Here is a 21,895-nt window from a genome sequence, read left to right as displayed (position 1 = left end):
ATGATAAACAAAGCCAGCCCTATTGGCAGTTGGGGAGAGGGAGTTAGGATGCCGGAGGAATTGAAGAGGTGGATATGGAAGAGGGGAAAGGACCTGATGGGATGGGAAGAGGCAGAATTCAAAAGGTTCAGATGATCAATAAGCTCTTAAAATGCTGGACTGTTATCCAAACCAAATTGCTGAACCTTGTCCTAGAGGAGAATAAACAGATGTTTGTTTGATATGGCTTCATCTTTACTTGCATTGTGGATCCTACCAGCCTGTATTAAATAGACTCTTATTCTCATCTTGGAACAGAATGGGAGCAGGGGAGAGACCGAGATTAGTGATCTGTAAATTGGAAAGGGGTGGGCAGGTGTGTCAGGATTGGATTTTGGATCGGATGGGGATAGAAAATGGGGTAGTATCAAGGATTGGTTTGGGTCATAGCAGAGAAGAGGATCAGGTTGGGGAAAGAGAAGAATGTAGAAAATGGAACTTAGAGTTAACAATACAAGTACAGGTGAGAAATTTATTTGAACCAGAAATTAGGTCCGGCTTGGCTCAGGAGATGAGCCGAAGTTTGAACTGGTTCTTACTTTGCTCTATCTGATTTGCTATAACTTGCTGACTCCTAATATCAATATGTATTGACCTAACAACATCGGAGAATGTCACTATAAAATGCTGTTGATAAACAGGTTTAAATGGCATGGTTTGAGCTCAGTAACCAGAAATTTTGCTTTGAGCTAACTGTGGGGTAACATGGGAGGTATTCATGGTGTATGAAAGCATTGTTTTCTTTTCCAAACAATGTACTATTTTGCAAAAGTTTGATTTAGAGGAGCCTGGCCATACATGAAGCCATCTCTGAGAATAACAGAGCAGAAAAAAAAGATTATTTTTCCTGACACAGGAAAAATAAAGTTAAGTGTTCCTTTTCCTTTTATTCTTTTACTTGAAACTTCTCTCAGCGGTGTGGCATTTCTTAAACTGTGTCATTTAGTGAATGCCCACCACTTCCATCCCCTTCCCCCCCCACACACATTTTAAAGTAAATGATGTTCTTTCCTGCTATAGATGTTGATGAATGTCAGACAGGCATACACCGCTGCGGAGAGGGACAGATTTGTCATAATCTACCTGGAGCTTATCGCTGTGACTGCAAGATGGGCTATCAGTATGATGCATTCAACAGAGCCTGCATTGGTATGTAAGGCACACAGCAAGCAGAATCTACTGATTGATGAGCCATCGCAGTATTTAGCGCTGTTGTTTAGTGTGTAGTTATTAGTTCTGCTCTACAGTAGCTCAGAAGAGGTAATAGGATTGCTTCCCCAACTACCTTCATTCATTTTGACCAACCTCCACCATTCTTCTGTGTCATTATGGAGCAGATGTCCTCAGTTTCGCTCAATGGTAGGTTATTGATTGAGGTCATCTGCACAGTATTTTTCTCTGGGTTAAATATCTTCTGCTGCAGAAATGTATCTTTCTGAAAATCTTCAGTGTTCTGGGGAATGCACTGGGATAAAGCTTTTTATATATTATCTTCACTGTATGCCACTTAGAGTACAAAGCCAGACAATATAGAAAACCAAGGTTGCAGCATTTCACACTGTAGAGATCGATCTCTGACACCTCCCATGTCTCTCTCGAATCCTGTGTTTTCCCATTGTTTGCTTGTTTTGCTGACAGATATAAATGAGTGCTGGAATTACCCAGGACGACTGTGTCAGCACACCTGTGAGAACACTCCTGGGTCCTACCATTGCTCTTGTTCATCTGGATTCCGCTTGGCCTATGATGGGAAGCACTGTGAAGGTACTGCACTGCTTTGCTTTCCTTTCCTTTTAAGACAAAGTTTGCACTGGAAGAAGAAGGACTTTAGGGGAGGAAGTTTGGGTGGCATTTGATACAAGAACCCATGATTCATACATGCTCTGAGGCTATGCAAACACTAAAATTTCACATTCCGAGCATCCTTAGAATGGCTCTCAAACTGCAATGTGGTTAAGGTATTTATTAAACTTGCAATATGTATGTAAAGCTTCTCCGGCATCATTACATCTCCTACTCTCTATCACAGAGGTGGTAGGCAAGGCAGGTCATTTCTACTAAACAAGAAATGAAATGCTGAAAAGCCATTATAAGGTGACAACTCAAGGTGCCTCTTTCTTGTGCCTTTCACCTTTTTCTCTCTTGTCTTTCCCCCACCTTGTCAACTTCTTTCATAGTTGTGCCCTCATCTTTGTGGTTACAATATTTGCAGGTAAAGAAGCAAACTGACTTGCAGTTTTGAATCTGCCTTTGTTGTTTAGCAGCTGTGCTTCCTCACCACCCAGTAGCAGGTTTTCCTACTGTTTCAGGTAGTTTTAGTAACTTTCAGATTTTGATCTGGGAACACATAGCAGCACAAAAGACCAGGAACATCATGGTTCTAATGCATTCTGAGGAGCTCTTCTAGACTGAGTGAGCAGGAAAGTAGGTACATCTCCAGTAATTGTGCACGAGCTTGACACATTCTGTTTCTAGAGCTAATCTTTTTGGTTAGAGTTGTGCAAATAACTGATTTTTTTTTTCAGTTCAATGACTGAACTGCAAAAAATCTTGCAGGTCAACGCAAAATAAAATTTTTCAATCAAACTGAAAAAGTAAAAACAAAATCAAACTATCTTCAGGTCAAACTAACTATTTTGTTCAACTTGTAGCATCTAACTGATGGATCAATGTGTTGATTATGGATTCATTTTGTAGACAGCAGTGGCCGATAAAAGTTCAGTCCCCTGAGTAGCTACAGCCTCAGGAAGATTATCATCAATGTTATTGGAATGGGGAACCCAGGGAGCACACAAGAAACTGCTATTTATCACAAATCCACTTAACAAATCCACTTAGCAGATAACTAATCCCACAGCTACTAAAATACAGCTGTAGATAGAAAGATAGTACAAAGTGTTTAGCCCTGTGACTGGCATCACTCACATCTCCTGCTGGGGAACCCCAGAGTGTCAGTAATCATCTTCCTCCTGCTCATCATCACCCTCTTCACCAGTGGGTGTCATCCAGGTGACTCTCAAGGCATGCAGGCTGGGCCACAACTTTTATAATGTGTTATACTGACCCACTGGTGTTTATACATATTTTAACCCTGTTTTCCTTATCTGTACTTCTACTCCCCACTAAATCTGGGGTGCCCCATTTTTCATAGGCTAACTTTCCCCTTATACTCATTAACATTTATGTCCCTCAACCACCATAACAATTTGTGAATAGCACATTGCTGTCACCCCATGTCTGCAAAAATCCCCAAAATGTTACAACCAGCTTTAACTGGCATCTTACACTGTTAGCGGATACATTGCAATACACTTTTCCCCAAATATCAGCACTCAGCACAATTCCCCATACAAGGTTATTCATCAGTCAACTAGTTGATGTGAGGCCCTGTTTGGGCTAAGCTAAATATCTTACAGGCCTAAGTCCTGTAAGCCCCATATTACAACATTAATTAATACTTATATTTCACCTCTATATCCTAAGTATACCCGATATGTTTTTTCCTTCGCTACAGAGACAAAACTAAATGTTTCTTTTTCTGTTCAGGGCTTTTAACTTTTAAAAAATAACATAGAAGCAGAATTCAAAATGAAAAGCCATTTCAAATAGAAAAATTGAAAAGCTTCATTCTGAAAACATCAGAATGAAATGTTTTGATTTTTTCGCAACTTTTTGTGATTTCTCTGTTTCAGATTAAACAATTCAGTGAATTTGACCCAAATTTGCTAAATGTTTTGGTTGACCCAAATCTGCTTTGGTTTAAAAAAAAAAAAAATTCACCTGAAAAATTTCTCCCTGCTCCACTTGGCATATTGCTGTTCATTTTTTCTTCCTGAGTTATTCAAGTGGATGTGAACAGCCAATTATAGGAGATAGGATCAACATTCGAACTAGTTGAAATTCTTCAATGAAAAGGTTTTTCTTCAATGTAAAATGGATTTTCAAAAAATTAAAATTTTCTTCCAACATTTTTTTGGATCATTTGAAACTTTCCAAATTTTCATCAAAACAAAAAATTTCAAATTGAATCAAAATAGAAAGGATTTGGTTTCCATTTGCTGATCTCCTCCCTCTCCCCATTTTCTTTTTTTTCTTTATCCTCTTTTCCAGAGGAGAAAGGAGGGAATAAAAGGAGAAGGAAAAAACCAAAAGAAATGAAAACTTAACTCTTTTTGTTTGTATTTAAATCAAAATCAAAATGGATCAAAACAAAGAATTATGCAATGACAAAACATTGAAAATTGTTTCGTTTCTTTGAATTGTTTTATTCATTTATTTTGCAGAAACGAATTGGCATTTTTCACTAACTGTAATATATTAATTACATTTATTATTATGGAAGGGCTATAGTTCCTCGTGCATCAGGCCATAAACCAATCACTAGCAAAGAGGGCTAGACAAAAATTTCTCCTGTGAGCAGATTATTCCATAATTGTGCATGTTCTCCTGAAGAATCTGGTTATAGCTCCTGTCAGAGGCAGGAAACTGTAGTAGATTCTGTTCTTCTCCAGTGTAGCAATACTTTTGTTTATTTTTGGATACAGATGTGAATGAATGTGACAGCACTCCATGCAGTCAGGAGTGTGCCAATGTCTATGGTTCCTATCAGTGTTACTGCAGGCAAGGGTACCAGCTAGCAGAAGACGGCCATTCTTGTAAAGGTATGGATGCTGTTCATGTCGTTTGTACTTTTTGTATGTTGCAGCGGCCTGTCTAAGGCTCTGAAATTTATGCCCTGCTGCAGTGCCCACAAAGGGTTGTTCCAGCCGCTGGCAATTACTGGAGTGTAGCAATGCACTGGGCATGCCTCCAGTGTTAGGGGCTGTGAAAAGGGAATGGCATAAGGCCAGAAACAATGTATGTATGCTATTGGAGAATTCCTGTGCAAAGGGAAATCTCAGCTGCCCACTTAGACCGGATTTAAGTCTGCTTTGCTCCACCAGAGCAATACAAATCAGACTTCACAGGAGCCAGGATGTATAGCCTAGCTTTGCTGGAGGAACCTATGCGTGACTGAAGAACTAGTGAGATTATTGCCTCACAGTGGCAAGAGACTGAAGTCTGAGCAAGTAAGACAAGTAAGAGGTTTTAATCAGACTGTTTTTCTGAAACTCTATAAACAGTGGTTCTCCACCTTTCCAGACTACTGTACCCCTTTCAGGAGTCTGATTTGTCTTGCTTACCCGCAAGTTTCACCTCACTTAAAAACTACTTGCTTTGAAAATCAGACATAAAAATACAGTAATGTCATAGCACACTATTACCGAAAAATTGATTTCTTTCTCATTTTTACCATATAATTATAAAATAAATGGATTGGAATATAAATATTGTATACTTATATTTCAGTGTGAGACCTGAGTCTGTTTTGCACTTCCGAGTCTTGTCTGAAGCCCGAGCCTCAGCAGCGGGACTGAAGCATGTAACTTAGCTTCGTGGGGCCCCTTGTGGCATGAAACTCGGTTGCCCTGCTTGCCACCCCCTAATACCGTCCCTGCACTTATGACTAAGGCTGTGATTCTTTCACGGAGGTTGCAGAAGTGACTCTGTGATTCCGTGACTTTCCATGACCTCCGTAACTTCCACAGTGGCTGGCATGGCTGACTTCAGGGCCATCTTAGCAGCTGTTCCCGCGGACCGCCCGAGTAGTGGTTCTGGGGACAGCCCCAGGGAGCGTCCAAGCAGCAGTACTGGGAGCTGCCCCAGAGCCAGCTGTGCAGGCCACTGCTCGGGCAGCTCAGGGCAGCTAGCTCCAGGGACCGCCGGAACAGTGGCCAGTGTGGCTGGCTCTGGAGAGTGCCCGAGCAGTGGTCCTGGGGATGCCTTGGGGTCCTCCTGAACAGCAGCAGCCCGGGGCACCCAGAAGCTGTCCACAGAGCAGTCCCTGGGAGCAGCAGCTGGCAGAAAGTCAGCCCCCATGCTGGAGCCCCCAGCAGGAGCACCAGAAGTAGAGATTTAGTCAGGGGTATTTTTGGTAAAAGTCATGGACAGGTCACGGGCCCCCTAAACCTGTCCTGTGACACCCTCCTTAGGAGTTGAAACCTCCAAGTTCAGAAACACTGATCTAGATGAGTTGAGTACCCCCTGGAAGACCTCTGAGTACCCCCAGGGGTACACATATCCCTGGTTGAGAACCACTGATCTAAAACCTCTGCAGTACCATAGCTGAGCTTAAAGTCTGCTCTGACTTCCACTGGCTGTAATGGTCCCCTTGGAGCTGTTATGCTATTGTGGCTCACCAGAGTGCATCATATTTTGGTCATTCCCCCAGTTTGCTCTGACACCAAACTGCACCAAAAATCAGGAGCAGGTGATGTATGGGCAGTTTCCAGCTGCAGCCTATAGGACAGCTTTCTGGCTGGCTTTCTGCTGTCTGAGGGGATGAAGGATCTGAGCCTTTGGGTTTTGTTTGTTTTTTTAGCACCTGTTTAACAGACACCTAATAAATACTTGGGAGAGAATCTCTGTTTGTTTATGAAGAAGTCAAACACCTGATTCCTTCCGTTAAGATCTGAGAAAGCTCCCCTAAAAGTTCTAGAGGAATTCTGAATTTGGAAAGCTACAGGAGAGTATAAACCCAGACATATGCTTGTTTTATTGCCACTCTGCATTACTTTTAAGTTGTCAGATAGTAATATTCAAACATGTAAGGGGAGAGCAAGGGGGGAGCTTTGCACTGAACACTTCATAAAACACTGTGAACGACCCTACAGCAATGTCAGACTTTCAGAGTTGGGCGCTTGTTAATTAAAACTTCTTATAGATGAGATGAGTGATTGCATCTGACATCACCTGTGTCAGAGCCATCGGAATTTACTTGAGTTCCATTTTCTCTTCATTTACATCTGTCACTTCTCTAATGCTTTTGTAATAATTTAATTCCAGATATTGATGAGTGCACACAAAGTGCGGGTATTCTTTGCACTTTCCGCTGTGTGAATGTTCCTGGTAGTTACCAATGTGCTTGTCCTGAGCAGGGATATACTATGGCAGCAAATGGAAGAACATGTCGAGGTGAGAATAAGATTAAGGGACTGAAAAGATTGTAACTTGATGTCAGTTCTGGACACAATCTAGAACTTTAGGGTTATCCATTCAAACCTCTATTTTATACAACGATCACCGTAAAAACATCAACACGTGGCAATAGTCTCCACATATCCCTATCAGAGGTGTCAGTTTTTGCGCTATATTTGGAGTAAGAAATAACTATGTATTAACTATTTAATCCTCTTTTTAATGGAAACCACTGTATTATACAATTTGAGGTAAACATTTTCACTTGGGTACCTAAAGTTATACATGTGGGATAAATCCATATTTCATCTCCTAAGTAAATGGGCTGATTTTCAGAGGTTATGAACCCTCAAATCTCTAACTTCAGTGGAAGTTGTGGGAGCTCAACACTCCTGAAAATTAGGAGACCAAATTCAGGAGACTAAATATGGACTTAAGTGCCTAATTTCAAGGCATACAAGTTTGAAAATGTTGGCTTAAGTAAACAGTAAGGAATAAACCACACTGGACTAACTACTCCCATAAAATCACAGAAATGTTTTTAAGATGGCTAATGTTTTCATCTGCTGTACAGCTGTACATGTTTGAAGTTAAAATCCTCCATTTTGAAAAGATGCGCTTGTCAAGTAATGATGATTGAAGAGCTGATAACCTATCACCCTACATGCATTAGTGTGGTCAGTTATACTAGCTATCAGGCATTTACTCTGCTCCTAGTTTTTCAGGGCATCTTCAGACTTTTTAGGTTTCAGAGTAGCAGCCGTGTTAGTCTGTATTCGCAAAAAGAAAAGGAGTACTTGTGGCACCTTAGAGACTAACAAATTTATTTGAGCATAAGCTTTCGTGAGCTACAGCTCACTTCATCGGAATGCTCACGAAAGCTTATGCTCAAATAAATTTGTTAGTCTCTAAGGTGCCACAAGTACTCCTGTTCTTTTTTCAGACTTTTTAGTTGCACAACTCAACTCTTGGGCTCTGATTCTTCTTATCAGTAGAACTCCTCTGACTTCAGTGGAGTTAGCATGTGTAAAAACATGAATGACCTCGGAATCAGGCTCTCAGTGTTATGCCTCTTGCATGGAAGTCAGAGGAAACATTTATTTTGCCCACCTACAGTAGCTTTAACGATCCTCTCTCCATTTCTGTTATGTGCTGACATCATGACCTGATGCTGCTTGTATGACAGCTGCTATCTTTGTGAAGGCTGGAATTTGAAGCAGGTTACTTCAGACTTAATAGTATGAGTCACTACTGCTGAGCTGACTAGCCAGGCTCTCTGTAGCTCAGAGCTCTAAGAGACCCATATCCTCTGTGGCTCAGGCACAGAGGGGGATGCGTAGCACACACTGACCAGGGAGAAACACTTGCAGGTTTCACCCTCTTTTCAAGTGCATTGCTTGCCATCTTAAACCTGCACAGAGGGAGCCCAGCATTGTGTGGATTTACCCCACTGAGTAAACTGTATAGTGATACTTGTGAGGCAAATTTTTAAAGATTCTGCAAAAAATGTACTCTCTTTATTTGCAGCTGTACAACCATGTATCTGCATTGATAATTGCAAAAAATATGTGTGTAGAGGCAACCATGTATTTTGTGCGTGTAAACTGGCACTTAACCATGCAGCAGAAGTAACTGGGTTACTAGGTGCTTGTTTTCTTGCACAGATGTACATGTCATGTTTGCATGAACAAATGCAGATTTCTGAGCAATGCCAAGTGGGTGCACACAGAATGTTGCAGGCTCATATATAGAGGCCTCTTTGAAAAGATGGTCTTATGCATTTCTTTCTAGAACAGTCTAAATTCAGGGCCAAGTCTTCCGTTGGTGTAAATCAGCCTGAATCCAAGTAAGTTAGATCAGTTTACACCAGCTGAGGATCTGGACCTGAGTGTTCCTCATCTGCTCTATGCTTACATTGAAAGCCACTAAAGTATTGTCCTTTGTATCATTTCTTTGCTGACATTTTCATTGCACCATGAATTCAAACAGAGGAGTTGTAGGTGGCTCCTCAACTTATAGAACATTTTTAAAAAGCTGTGCAAATTTCACACTAGAGCCAAACTGGTGAAGTGAGCCTTTCATGACATTGGCTACAATATAGAAAAATTTTCCCTTTTCACCTGGGGCCAGTTCTGAGAATTTATGAGGGGCCTAATTTACTTTAATTCACTTTTATTTCATGTGGTATATATTTTTGCTGGGCTTTTAAACCAGTCAGTGCTGCCTGCAAGATCAAGTCTCATTTCTAGGGGGGATGGCTGTGGTTTTCCTTTAAGATTCTCCTCTATGACAATTGGCAGAATTACAGAATACTACACTGTCCGCGTGGTTTGTCTGTTAACATTTATTTCATTTTAAAACCTCCTTGTGTTGTCTAGACATTTCAGAAAACACAATGTGACTGCAAGATGTCTGCCAATCTTTTCTGCTCACGTTGGATCCCTGTGATTGCATCTGGTTTTCAGCATTTTTAGGACCATGGTTTAGTACTATGCATTTTTATTATTCAAGTAGCCGTATTTCTGCCCAGTGACTTGAAGCATCTTTCCTTAGAATTCTGTGTTGCTTTCTGCAATTTTTGTCATTAGTAGAGGACATTTTTTGAGATTAAATACTTAGGATCAAATTGTATTGTTTTAAACTGTTGTTCATGAAGTTCCCATATTCAAAATAACCATGTAGGGAGCTCTTCAAAGAGTCGTACATTGACATATAATCTGCCTTTCTGACCCTGTAAAAAATCAATGAGAAGGCCTGTTTGTTGTAAATACCGGCTGGTTATGTCCTATAAGATTATTGCTAGTGACAGCGAGGAAGCAGACTAAAATAATTCTGATTCACTGTATTGTTCATATCATGGATCTCCTGGCACCTCGTGAACAACAGAGATGACCAACCAACTCAGAAGTAGTTCTGCCTAAATCATTATCTTTCAGTTTTGACCTGAGAATGTTTTGTTTGATTACGAAGAGCAGTGGTATGATAGCAGGATCTTCGGTTTCAAGAGTTCATTTCTTTCTGCTACTTATTCCCCACTGGAAGTTAAAACAATCCTGGCTTCCATCAGATTTGCTTGCTGTGGAGTAAGAGGAGCAGAATTTAGCATCTCAAAAGATGTGAAAATATTTACAAAATGCTCAGCATTGGCAGGTGCATCTTGGCAGGATGGTTGGAGTCTGCCAAGTCACCTCAGTGGGAGACATGGCAGTCAAATGATAACAAAGGAAAGATTTCAAGCTCCTTAGATCAGGAACCCTTGTCTTCCCTGTTTCTTGTATAGTGCCAAGCATGCTGTCAGCTTTTAACTAATAATAAATGATAATGCCAAAAAGGAGGTAAACCAGTTTTTTTCACAACCTGTTTTAATATGCACTGGAATTTTAACATAACCTAAATGAACATACTTTATTTCACCATTCCAAGACCCTGAGAGCTACATATCTGGATATATGTACTAGAGATGAGCCTGACCTACAAAATTTGGATCTGGATTTCAAATCCTGCATGTTGACATTGTGTTTGTAACAATCCAGGCCTGCAGGCAACAGTCACTATTGGTAGGCAAACTGCCAGCCACAGAGAGTCAGTATGCAAGCCTTTTTCCTTCAGTTCCAAAAGCACAGGCCTGTCTCTCTTTTTGTATATATCACACATGTGTACATCTTTTCAGGTTCATATCTCATGATTGCACATAGTAATTTGTAGAGTACTGCATATTTTCCCCATTTTACCATTGTCAGATATTGATGAATGCGCAATAGGAACCCACAATTGCTCAGCTGCAGAGTCTTGCTACAACATCCAGGGCAGCTACCGATGCCTGTTGTTTGAGTGCCCTCAGAACTACAGAAAAGTATCTGACATGTAAGTCCTTACTAACAAACTCCCTTTGGCTGCTCATTATTTTCAGCCTGTTTTAATCTTATAGTATTTGTAAAGTGCTCCCTGCTACTCTGCTGTGGCTTCTGGGCTGTCCAGTGAACTCCCACTGCTGCTGATTTAGAGCTCTGTGCTTCAATAGTCACATTAGGGCTGGTTGGAGATTGTCAAATGGGACCTTTTTCTGTTGGAAAATGCTGTTTTCTCCCACAGAACTGGCATGAGCAGCCTAGCAGAGGGCTTCCAAGGTCCCTGGCTTGGAGTCAGGACTCCCAGTTCATCAACAGTCTGGAAGTTATGAGAGCCCTGGGTCCCCAGACTGCCCAGCACTTCACCTGGTGGGCTGTCAGGGCCTTAGGGAACTCAAGGAGCCTTGGGAACATTTCAAAAACATCCAAGTGAAATGTCATTTCAACTTTTTCTATGCAAAAATTTGGAATTTCCAGTCCTTGGGAAATTTTGGGTTTTGCTCCACTTCAGAACCTTCTTTTTATATATATATATATATATATATATATATATAATATAATATAATATAAAAATATATATATAGGTATTTTGGAGTTTACTATGGAACGGGAATTGCAGTTTCTGCTCTAATGCACATGTTCACTGTACAGTCTGGTGCACTGGAGCAACTGCCCCCCAAGGATCAATCACATGGAGGAACTATTCCATTAGAGTGGAAGCTGTGAATCACACACAGAACTGGAATGAAGGAACATCTGTTGTGTTCTGATTGTGCTGTCTCATTCACCTGAGTGGGGGAGTGTCCCAGCAGTCCCTGCATTAGTTTGCACTGCAAGCAGAATGGTGCCTCTGTGCCCAGAAAGCAACCATGTCCAAACATTCACAATCAAAGAGGATGGCTGTGTTGGATGGCCTTGGAGAATAAGTGGGAAGGAAATACAAGAGCTATGGAGAAATCACAGAGGATGCTCTTTTCCTCTCCAAAATGAAAATCGCTATCACTTATGCCGTAAACATAGTTTATTGTTTTCTTTAAAAGCTAGGATTGGGCAGTTTGGCTAGTACAGGCATTTGTTAAGAGTTAGAGTACAATTGCCTCTGTAAGTGCAACTGTTTTGGATTTCATAAAACACAATCCCAGTCTTGCACTGTGATGATTCACAGATTCCTCTTCCAAGCATTAGGCTACGCACACTATGACTTTTGTCTAGCTTTCTCTGTATGCCATTGTGGAGCTTCCAAACAGGACTCTCTGTGTGGAAGATGTTTCTGATATGCTGTTGTACTCTGACAATTACATCATTTACAAATGTTTTATGGGGGCTGTAAAAGCAGAACAAGCAGCTGTTAATTACACAGTTGAAGCTTTGGGCTCTGCTGCATTTCTGTCTAACACATGCCAAAGGCTTTGTGTGACTTTACAAATGACTGAAATGTACATCTTCTAACTCACGGTTACTGTAATCCTAACCATTTCTTGTTTTTACTCTCTCAGGAGGTGTGAACGCAACAATTGTTTTAATTATGTGGATTGCCAAAACACCCCTGTGCGAATTACTTACTATCAGCTCAACTTCCAAACCAACATCGTAGTCCCAGCTCATATTTTCCGTATTGGACCTTCACCGGCCTATGCTGGAGACAACATAATACTTACCATCAACAAAGGAAATGAAGAAAACTACTTCAGCACTAGAAAGCTTAACTCCTATACGGGCATTGTCTATCTTCAGCGACAAGTGAAGGAGCCTAAAGACTTTTTGTTAGATGTTGAAATGAAATTATGGCGTCAAGGAACATACACAACTTTTCTTGCCAAAATTTACATATTCATCACAGCTCATGCTTACTGAGGCATGTATTGACATTGGAATTTATTGGTGCTATTCTCTTTTAATATTCTACCAAAGCTTATTATGGTGGAACTGGTATTTACTGTATCTAGCCTTTATAATACTTTTCTATCATTGCTTCAAACTATTTTATTGGTTGTGTAAATTAACTTAATTTTTACTGACTTGTCTTTTGTGTAATTCTTTAGATGTTAATTGGACTGTACGTAATTGAAGGAAAGATTTTAAAGGCAGTACATGTGTTGTGTACTGGAACTTTTTTTTACAATTGTTCCAGTGAATTCCTTTGGTTTAGTCACATCTATAAGACACTGCACTAGAAAGAAAAACAGTTCACTTGGGGGCTTTGGTTTGTGCCACTGATTAGGGGAAAAAATAACAGCAATTTCTCTTTAGCACACATTGCACAAACCTACATTAAATTACCTAAATTAAACCTAAATTAAAACCTTTAATTTTTGCTTGGCCAAAAATTTCACTGAGGTGTCTCTGCACCCAGATGCTATGGTGATGAAGGCTATGTAAGTACAGACAGACAGATGGTGTACCTCATGTAAAAGGTTTATTTTTTCCAAAACTTTCATAGTATATTGCCTATAACAATAAATACAGAAAATATACAAACAAACCTGCCCCAACAACAAACAAACATAAACTGTAATCATAGGCTTGACTTTAAAGGGACTACTCACGTACTTAAATTTAAGTACGTGTCCAAGCATTTACAGGACTGAGGCCTTAGTGTAATGTCTCGCACTGCCAATTACAAACTCCCGCTGCAGTTAGTAGCATTTGTCTTGTACCATTTGAACTCATCTCTGTACAAATCCATTCTATTCAAGTAGCTCTGCTTATAGATTAGATGTGTTATAATTCTTAAAAGGAATGCCAAAGAGGAAACTTAATCAGTTTCCACACCTCATTCAAAAGCCTGGATGTGCAATTAGATTAATATACTGAAAATTTAAATAAACCAAATAAAAGGGGAGTGACTTTTATTTTTCAAGAAAATTATCTCAGTTATGCTACCTTCAAGATGCAGAGGAAAATGCTAGTTAAATTGGCAGTTTTTGTATTACACCATTTGTCATTCTATCATGCACAATCTCAGTTTCAAAGTGGATTTCCTCTTGTCTCATAGGAAACTGGATGAGGTCCCAAAGCTGAGGGCCAGGTGTGATATGTGTAGTGTAATCCAAGTATTTGTTAGAATTTAGAGATGAATATCAGAATTTTTTGTAGATGATCTTTTTATAAAGCTCCAGTGCTGTAATCTTCTGAGCATTCTTTGACCTAGTTATAATTATTCTGCAAAATGTTCTTAATGAAAATCATAACTACAATATATAAATATTTACTACACTGTAGTTTAATAATCCATTCTATCCTACAGTAGATCATATATTGACCAGTGTGCATTGTATATAAAACAAGAGAGAAACCAAGTCTTATGTCTTTTTATACAGTAATAATCAACCATTTGATATCCTCTTTTTGTAAAATATTAACTTGTTTGTACTGTGGATTAAGAATATGTAAACACTATCTATGGGTGAAGGGAGAGATGTACTGTATTCATTATATCCCATGGCCAATTCTACCATTTCAAATAAGTCATTTTTAAAATTTGGACTTTTTCCAGATAATAAAATATAAACCTTTTTGTACCTAACCTTGACTGTAGAAAATTAATTTTTATTCTTTAGTTGTAAATTCTTGGAATATCTGTAGGTTGCATACATCAAACTTAGTCTTGTTCTTCTGTCAGAATCCTTTCTGTAAAAGTGTTCTTTCCTCCACACGAGTTCTGTTTTCTATAGTTAATGGTCTTAAGAACTTACCAGTAAAGTACCAATCAGAAACAATGTGTTTTTGCAATTTATCATTTCAGGTAAATGCATATCTGCAGTGCTAGGATTGGCAAGATGAAGAGGCACTGCTGCAATGAGTACAAAAGTCTTTCAGATTCATTATGCAGCTTGCACATTAAGAGGTGATAGAGTTCTCCGTGCCCCAGTAGGGCACATCAAGAATCACTGAAACCCAAAGTTCTCCATCAGCATTAGTATTTGATTGAGTGTAAATGCCATTCAAGCTCCAGCAGTCTGTCCTGTCAGAGAATTAATGGACAAGCAATTTGTTACTTCTGCTGACTAAAAGCAACAACAGTCAATCATTATGTTAAGCCTCTGGCAGTTTGAAACACTGGCTTTTCATTTTCTAGGACAGGTAATTGATGAACAAAGTTCTGGAAAAGACTTTCCATGCTATTATATAAAAAAACGTTATAGTGTTTAACACTGTCTTCATCAGCACTGCAACCTGTGGACACCCAGATAAAAAAGAATGGCTATTATGCTCTACCTATCGGAGAAAAAGGAAAGGCCTCTGCTTGATAACTTCATATTTTAATTTTTCTCAAGCAACCTAAACAGCCACTTACCTCGACTTGGGGGAAGAGGGGAGAGATATGGTCCCTGTTAGTTCTCAGCAATAGGCACAGTGTTGTTAGGGTTAGTACTACATACATTGTGAGTCATTTGCTCCTTTCTCATTCAGTCCCCAGTGCTGTAATTGACTCAGCACAAATGGATGTCTGTACCTACGCACAGCCTCATTCATTTCATTTTCAGTTGTAGACTCATGATCTCAGGGTTGGCCTAAAGCACATTGAGGTCAACGGATATATTCCCATCGAGTTTAATGGGTTTTGGATTGGGTCCTTATTCTCTTGTTTGTTAACATAGTGGACACAGGGTCTGATTCTCATTTATGCTAAGTGTAAAGGGGCCATAGGGTAAATGAGTTTCAGGCCCACAGGGCCAGATCCTCAAAGGTATTTCGGCACTTAAATCCCATTGATTTCAATGGAAGTTAGGTACCTAAATACCTTTGAGGAGCTGGGCCATAGTGATTACAACTGTGCATTAATCAACCATTGGGTGGGCTAGGCCTTAAATAGTTTTGTGGTCTTAAAACAAGATGTCAATACTTTCCTTCTTGTGTCAACTATTTCTGAACAAATCAAGCCACTACTGAAATACTGAGCTTTCTATTTTAATTTTTTTTAATGAGTGCAGGTAATTGAGGTGTGTTTATTTTTCCTGGCTCTGGCATATGGAAAATTCGTAACAAAACTTTATTTAAATTGATTAAACTAGGAGAAGATGACAGCAGTTACAATCCTAATGAGCAAACTGGCTTAGTGGACTTTGGACAAATGTGTAAGTAAATATTTAAACCACTCAGCTAACTAATATCCTTAGGCCTCCATAGAAAGAAGAGGAGCTGCATGTGATATGTCTCTGAACATCCTATATCCCAGACAACCTTTTTCCTTCTGAGGCTCTCCCAACATGCTATAAAAATGCCATGGCCCCGCTTTTCCACTGACCAGGTGTCTGGTTTTCAGGCGGAACACTCGGTCGAAAAGGGACCCTGGCGGCTCCAGTCAGCACTGCCGACTGGGCCATTAAAAGTCTGGTTTGCAGTGCTTTGGAGCCAAGTCAGGCTAATCCCTACCTGTCCTAGGGCAGGAGGCTCCACGGCATGAGCTGCCCCTGCCCCGAGCACTGGCTCTGCACTCCCATTGGCCAGGAACGGCCAAGGGAGCTGGAGGGGGTGGTGCCTGCAGACGAGCAGTGTGCACTGTGTAGCCTTCTGGCCCCGCTCCACCTAGGAGCTGAACATGCTGGCCACTTCTGGGGTGCAGTGCAATGCCTGAGGACAGGCAGGAATCCTGCCTTTGCATCCCCACTGCATCACTGACCAGGAGCTGCCCAAGGTAAGCCCATGCCTCAACCCCCTACCCCAGTCCTGAGCCCCTTCCTGCACCCTCATCCCTGGCCCCACCCCAGAGCCTGCACCCCCAGCCCAGAGCCCATACCCACTCCTGCACCCCATCCCAGAGCATCCCCAAACTTGGAGCCCCCTCTTGTACTTCAGAGCCCACACCCCCAGCCCAGAGCTGTCACCCTCCCTGCCCCAGCCCAAAGCCCTCTCCCATACCCTGAGCCCCTCATGCCCTGATCCCTCCTGCATCTCAACCCACAGTCCCCTCTCGCATTCTGAATCCCTTGGCCCCACCCCCCAGCCTGGAGCCCCCTCCTGCATCCTCAGCCCCATCCCAGGGCCAGCACCCCCAGCCCAGAGCCCTCATCCCTCCCAGACACCAACTTCCTGCCTCAACCTGCAGCTCCCTCCCACATTCTGAATCCATCAGTCCCAGCCTGGAGCCCCCTCCTACACCCCAAATCCCTCATCCTGAGCCTGGGGTCCCTTCCTGCACCCTGAACCCCTCATTTCTAGACCACACCCCAATTTAGAGCCACCCCCTGCCCCTCCCAGTGAAAGTAAGTGAGGGTGGGGGAGAGCGAGCCACAGAGGGATGGTGAATGTAGTGGATGGGGGACAGGGTCTTTGGGAATGGGCAGGGCGGGGGGTGGGGTCTTGGAGAAGGGGCAGGACTAGGGTGTTCGGTTTTGTGCCAATAGAAAGTTGGCAACCCTAACCACAACCGTTTTTCTGAATATAAAAGCCAGGGCCGGTGTTAAGGGGTAGCAAACAGGGCAATTGCACAGGGGGCACTGCAAAGCGAAGCTGCTCAGGCTTTGGCTTCAGCCCCCAGTGGTGCATTGTGGGGCTTTGGCTTTCTGCCTTGGGCCCCAGTGAGTCTAATGCTGGCCATGCTTGGTGGACCCCCTGAAACCTGCTCATGGGCCCGCCCCTAGGAGGCCCCGGACTCCTGGTTGAGAACCACTGCTATACCCTATACAATCTTGCAAGTCATATATTGCATGTTGTTCATTTAAAAATTGGTGTGAAACACTTTTCCCTACATATATGAAATTGGACCATCACTTTCTAGATGTATTATATTTATCTAATATGTAGTTGAGAGAGAAAATAGGCCCCAGGAATGAGGAAAATAAAGGTCTGGAACTGGCAGGAATGTGTGTAGAACACTGACTTGTAAATGAAAATCTTAATGTTTTCTGGAAACTCAAGTATGTTAGATAGAAGGCAACTCTTTGGTCTTTTGTCTGATTGGAATTTACATGACAAAGCATCCAACCTCTCAACCATCCAACATTACAAGTTGTAATAGATTTACTAGGCTTAACTAGTGGATGAAATTATTCAATGTATTAGATAGAAATAGGCTTCCCTCCCCTCACAAACCTAACTTATTGTTAGTATTTTTGCATCCCTCCTTGTTCCTGGTCCTTAGAGGAAGTGAGTTCTAGTCCCCAGCTAAATCCTGTGTCTTTAGCTCAAGTTGTAGAGATTCAGGATGAAATCCTGGCCTCATTGAAGTCAATGAGAGTTTTGCTATTGACTTAACTGTAACAAAATGTGCCCCTTATTCTTTTAACTCTAGATTTCTCAGGCTTAAGCCCAAGGGTTATACCATAATGACAACCATCACACAAAACCCCTCTCCCCTAGGGGTCTTGTTTGTTTTTTGCCCTGTATCTACACCAAGGTAGAAAGGCTCAATGATTTTTTTTATTTTATTTAAATAGTTTTATTTAAAAAAAAGGAGTACTTGTGGCACCTTAGAGACTAACACATTTATTTGAGCATAAGCTTTCGTGAGCTACAGCTCACTTCATCAGATGCATGCAGTGGAAAATACAGTGGGGAGATTTATATACACACACAGAGAACATGAAACAATGGGTGTTATCATACACATTGTAAGGAGAGTGATCACTTAAGATGAGCTATTACCAGCAGGTGGGGAGCGGGGGGGAAGGAAAAAAACTTTTGTGGTGATAATCAAGGTGGGCCATTTCCAGCAGTTGACAAGAACGTTTGAGGAACAGTGGGGCGTGGAGAGGGGGAAATAAACACGGGGAAATAGTTTTACTTTGTGTAATGACCCATCCACTCCCAGTCTCTATTCAAGCCTAAGTTAATTGTATCCAGTTTGCAAATTAATTCCAATTCAGCAGTCTCTCATTGGAGTCTGTTTTTGAAGTTTTTTTTGTTGAAGAATAGCCACTCTCAGGTCTGTAATCGAGTGACCAGAGAGATTGAAGTGTTCTCCGACTGGTTTTTGAATGTTATAATTCTTGATGTCTGATTTGTGTCCATTTATTCTTTTACGTAGAGACTGTCCAGTTTGACCAATGTACATGGCAGAGGGGCATTGCTGGCACATGATGGCATATATCACATTGGTAGATGCCCAGGTGAACGAGCCTCTGATAGTGTGGCTGATGTGATTAGGCCCTATAATGGTGTCCCCTGAATAGATATGTGGACAGAGTTGGCAACGGGCTTTGTTGCAAGGATAGGTTCCTGGGTTAGTGGTTCTGTTGTGTGGTGTGTGGTTGCTGGTGAGTATTTGCTTCAGGTTGGGGGGGCTGTCTGTAAGCAAGGACTGGCTGCTACTCTGAAACCTGTCATTATTTTTAAAAAAACATTTAAAATTGAAATTGACAACCTATAGTAAGGTCTAAAGTTATATTAAAATCATTTAAATTAAATACAAAAAATAGTAAGCAGTATATGTTTGGTGGCAAATTTTAAAGAAAGTCAAACAACTGAACTGGTAGAAATTACAAGCTAAGCAACAGAACAAGAGTTTGCTGAAGTACAAAACCAGCTTTTGACAGCAATAGGCTCTTCTGCAGGTGCAGAGAGAGTATTTTATTCATTTCAGTTTATTCAACTAGTTGAGTTCAATGAATAATTCATTCAAAGTTAAGAAACCAGCTGGGAGTTTTAAAAGCATGAGAGATTGTTTTCCTCTGTGAATGTATGAGTGAAAAGGTGGCATGAGAGGATGAGATCTACTAGTTCTAAAATCTTGAAAGACAGAGCGACCAGAAACAATCAATTCAATTCACTAAGTATAACTAATACTTCCGTTATTGAATAAGTTAGTTTTAAATGCAAAACATGTTTTGCTAGACTACTTGATCCATTTTTTCCTTGTTTCTATCACATTGAAAGTATTTATTTACTAAATTTTAAAAATGCTGTTTTTGTGCATTTTCTATTACATTTGAATTTCCATCCAAATAGAACTTGATATAAATCATAAGTTAAAAAAAATTAATTGTCTGGTAAATATGAAATGTATAATTCACCATTTTCTAAAATAGTAATAGATTAAAATTAAGAATCAGAATAAATGTAAATTAATCTATACACTTCCTTAAATAAATGCATATTATATATATATATATATAGTTTATCCTTCTTATTAGAACCACTGAATGTAGTGTAAAGAATAATATTTAGTTGCAAATCAACATGTTTTAATGGTGACCAACCAATGAGACTGAATCTTTTTTGAGGAAAATAACTAAAAAGAACAAATGCAAACCACAACTAAAATTCAATTGCTAATTTAAATCATCATTAAAAATCTGTGATTTAAATTGCTTTGATGTAAAACAATGCTCCCTGCTGTATACTGTCCCAGTACCACAGGACAAAAGCTGATATGAAACCCATGGATTTTTTTGTTTGTTTGTTTTGGATCGTCCTTCATGACTAATACATGAAGTGATGTATTACATTGATAGCTTTACCACTTCTGATGTAACAATCCCCTGTGACCACAAACTTACCAATACATACAGTAGCACTGGTAGTCTTAAATGCAAGGGGGAGTAGGGAAGCAGGAAAAGCAAACCTTTGTTATTTTAGCTTGTGTACAGATGCTGCAGCCATTTCAGAGTCATAACCTGAACTCAACTCCCAAGTGCCTAGTCTCCAGTTTTCCAGTCCCTGGTTCTCCTTTCCTTGTGCTTCAGCTATCATTCCCCTCCTCTTGTCCATGCTCCAAGCCCAATGGCTTTTAAGTGGCTGATCTTGCAAACATGCCTGTGCTTATCTTTGTGCATGGAGTAATATCTCCTGTCAAGAGACCAGCTAGAGTTGTCACCTGTCCAGGTTTTCCCAGTCTTGTCCCCCTTTTTTTGTGGTAGCTGCCCTGGGAAATCTGCAAGGGTGCTCAACACACACTGCCAGCTGTCCAGTTTTATGGGATTAGCGTCAGCCTAGATGTTTCAGTTTTGTGCACCTCAGAGGTGGATGACTCGCAAGCATACGTAAGGTGTGTTAGTGCTTCCTAAATCAGGACCTTTGTATTTTTATTAAATGCAGTATACTACTTTAGCCTTCTCAAGTCCACCAGGAAGGCAAAACTAGGTTCCATTGAAGAGCAGTAGAGAAAGCAGAAGAAAAGAGCAAGAAAAACAAACGGTTTTGCAGTTTGCCATTTATTGCAATGGGAGGCTACAGTGCTGAGTTTAGGCCACATCGGGGATGTCTACACAGAAATATAAGCCCAGGCTTGAACCCGGGCTCAAGTCAAACCTTCCTTGCGTCCACAAACCAATTCTTGTAACCTAGGGCTCAGACCCAGGACCCTGCAGGGCTGGAGGGTCCGAGCACCTGTTCAGCTGGGACCTAGGATCTGAGCCTTATTGCTTTGCTGTGTGCACACAACCCTGGTTTGACTCAGGTCCCAGACATGCTCCAGATGTATCCTAGAGTTCCCAATAGCAGAGGAGCAGTGCCGCAGGCAGACAATGCAGCAGCAGGAAGTGTCATTATTGCATCGCTGAGCACGCTCCCGCTTCTTGCTCCGGCTCCTCCTCACTGCTGCACAGAGCTTGCCTGGAGTAGGAAGCAAAGGTGGGAAGTGCCAGGGTGTTGGGGGTCATCCCTTCCACAGCCATGCTGAGCCAGGGGGCTCTGCTGCTTCCCATCCCTGCAGGGCGACACTAAGTCCCTGCTCTGCTCTCTGCCCCTTTTCCTCCCTGGGGCTGCATGTACTGTGAGGGTGGTGAGTGGAAGTCAGTCCCAAAACTTCCCCGTAGCTTTCCAGGGTGTGGTGGAGGCAGGGATAAGGGATTCCCCCTGTGTTCTGGAGTACACTGTACCTCAAGCCCTGGGGGTGCACTACACTGCTCTGCAGCCAGCAGTACCTCTGTATGTGTGTGTGTTTTGTCATTCAGGTCAAACTTCAAAACAAAACGCACAAAAATAAATGAAAAAACAACCAAACAAAAACACTTTCACAGACCATCCCATTTTGAAAATTAAGAATTGCAAAGTTTTGTTTTAATAGTTTCACAGCCCTGGAGACAGATGTCCTAGTTATCCTCAGAACA

General features: G+C 41.2%; 1 protein-coding gene across 18 annotated transcripts in view; it reads left to right on the top strand.

Moving 5' to 3' along the window:
- The window catches only part of FBLN2 (fibulin 2), a 190,130-nt gene extending 177,009 nt beyond the window's left edge, over positions 1-13,121 (top strand). For 12 of the 18 annotated variants that reach the window (XM_038411559.2, XM_043518106.1, XM_043518103.1 and 9 more), the window contains 6 exons: positions 1,060-1,188; positions 1,678-1,803; positions 4,584-4,700; positions 6,925-7,053; positions 10,797-10,920; positions 12,401-13,121. In XM_038411559.2, the coding sequence (XP_038267487.1) occupies positions 1,060-1,188; positions 1,678-1,803; positions 4,584-4,700; positions 6,925-7,053; positions 10,797-10,920; positions 12,401-12,758 (983 nt within the window). In that variant the 3' untranslated portion in view covers positions 12,759-13,121. The remainder of the gene's footprint in view (positions 1-1,059; positions 1,189-1,677; positions 1,804-4,583; positions 4,701-6,924; positions 7,054-10,796; positions 10,921-12,400) is intronic. The other 6 variants (XM_043518112.1, XM_043518107.1, XM_043518109.1 and 3 more) reach the window with 1 other exon arrangement.
- Positions 13,122-21,895: the final 8,774 nt, after the last annotated feature.

Source organism: Dermochelys coriacea, chromosome 7 (assembly GCF_009764565.3).
Source record: "Dermochelys coriacea isolate rDerCor1 chromosome 7, rDerCor1.pri.v4, whole genome shotgun sequence".
Lineage (NCBI taxonomy): Eukaryota > Metazoa > Chordata > Testudines > Dermochelyidae > Dermochelys > Dermochelys coriacea.
This window is presented reverse-complemented; position numbering and strand designations above follow the sequence as displayed.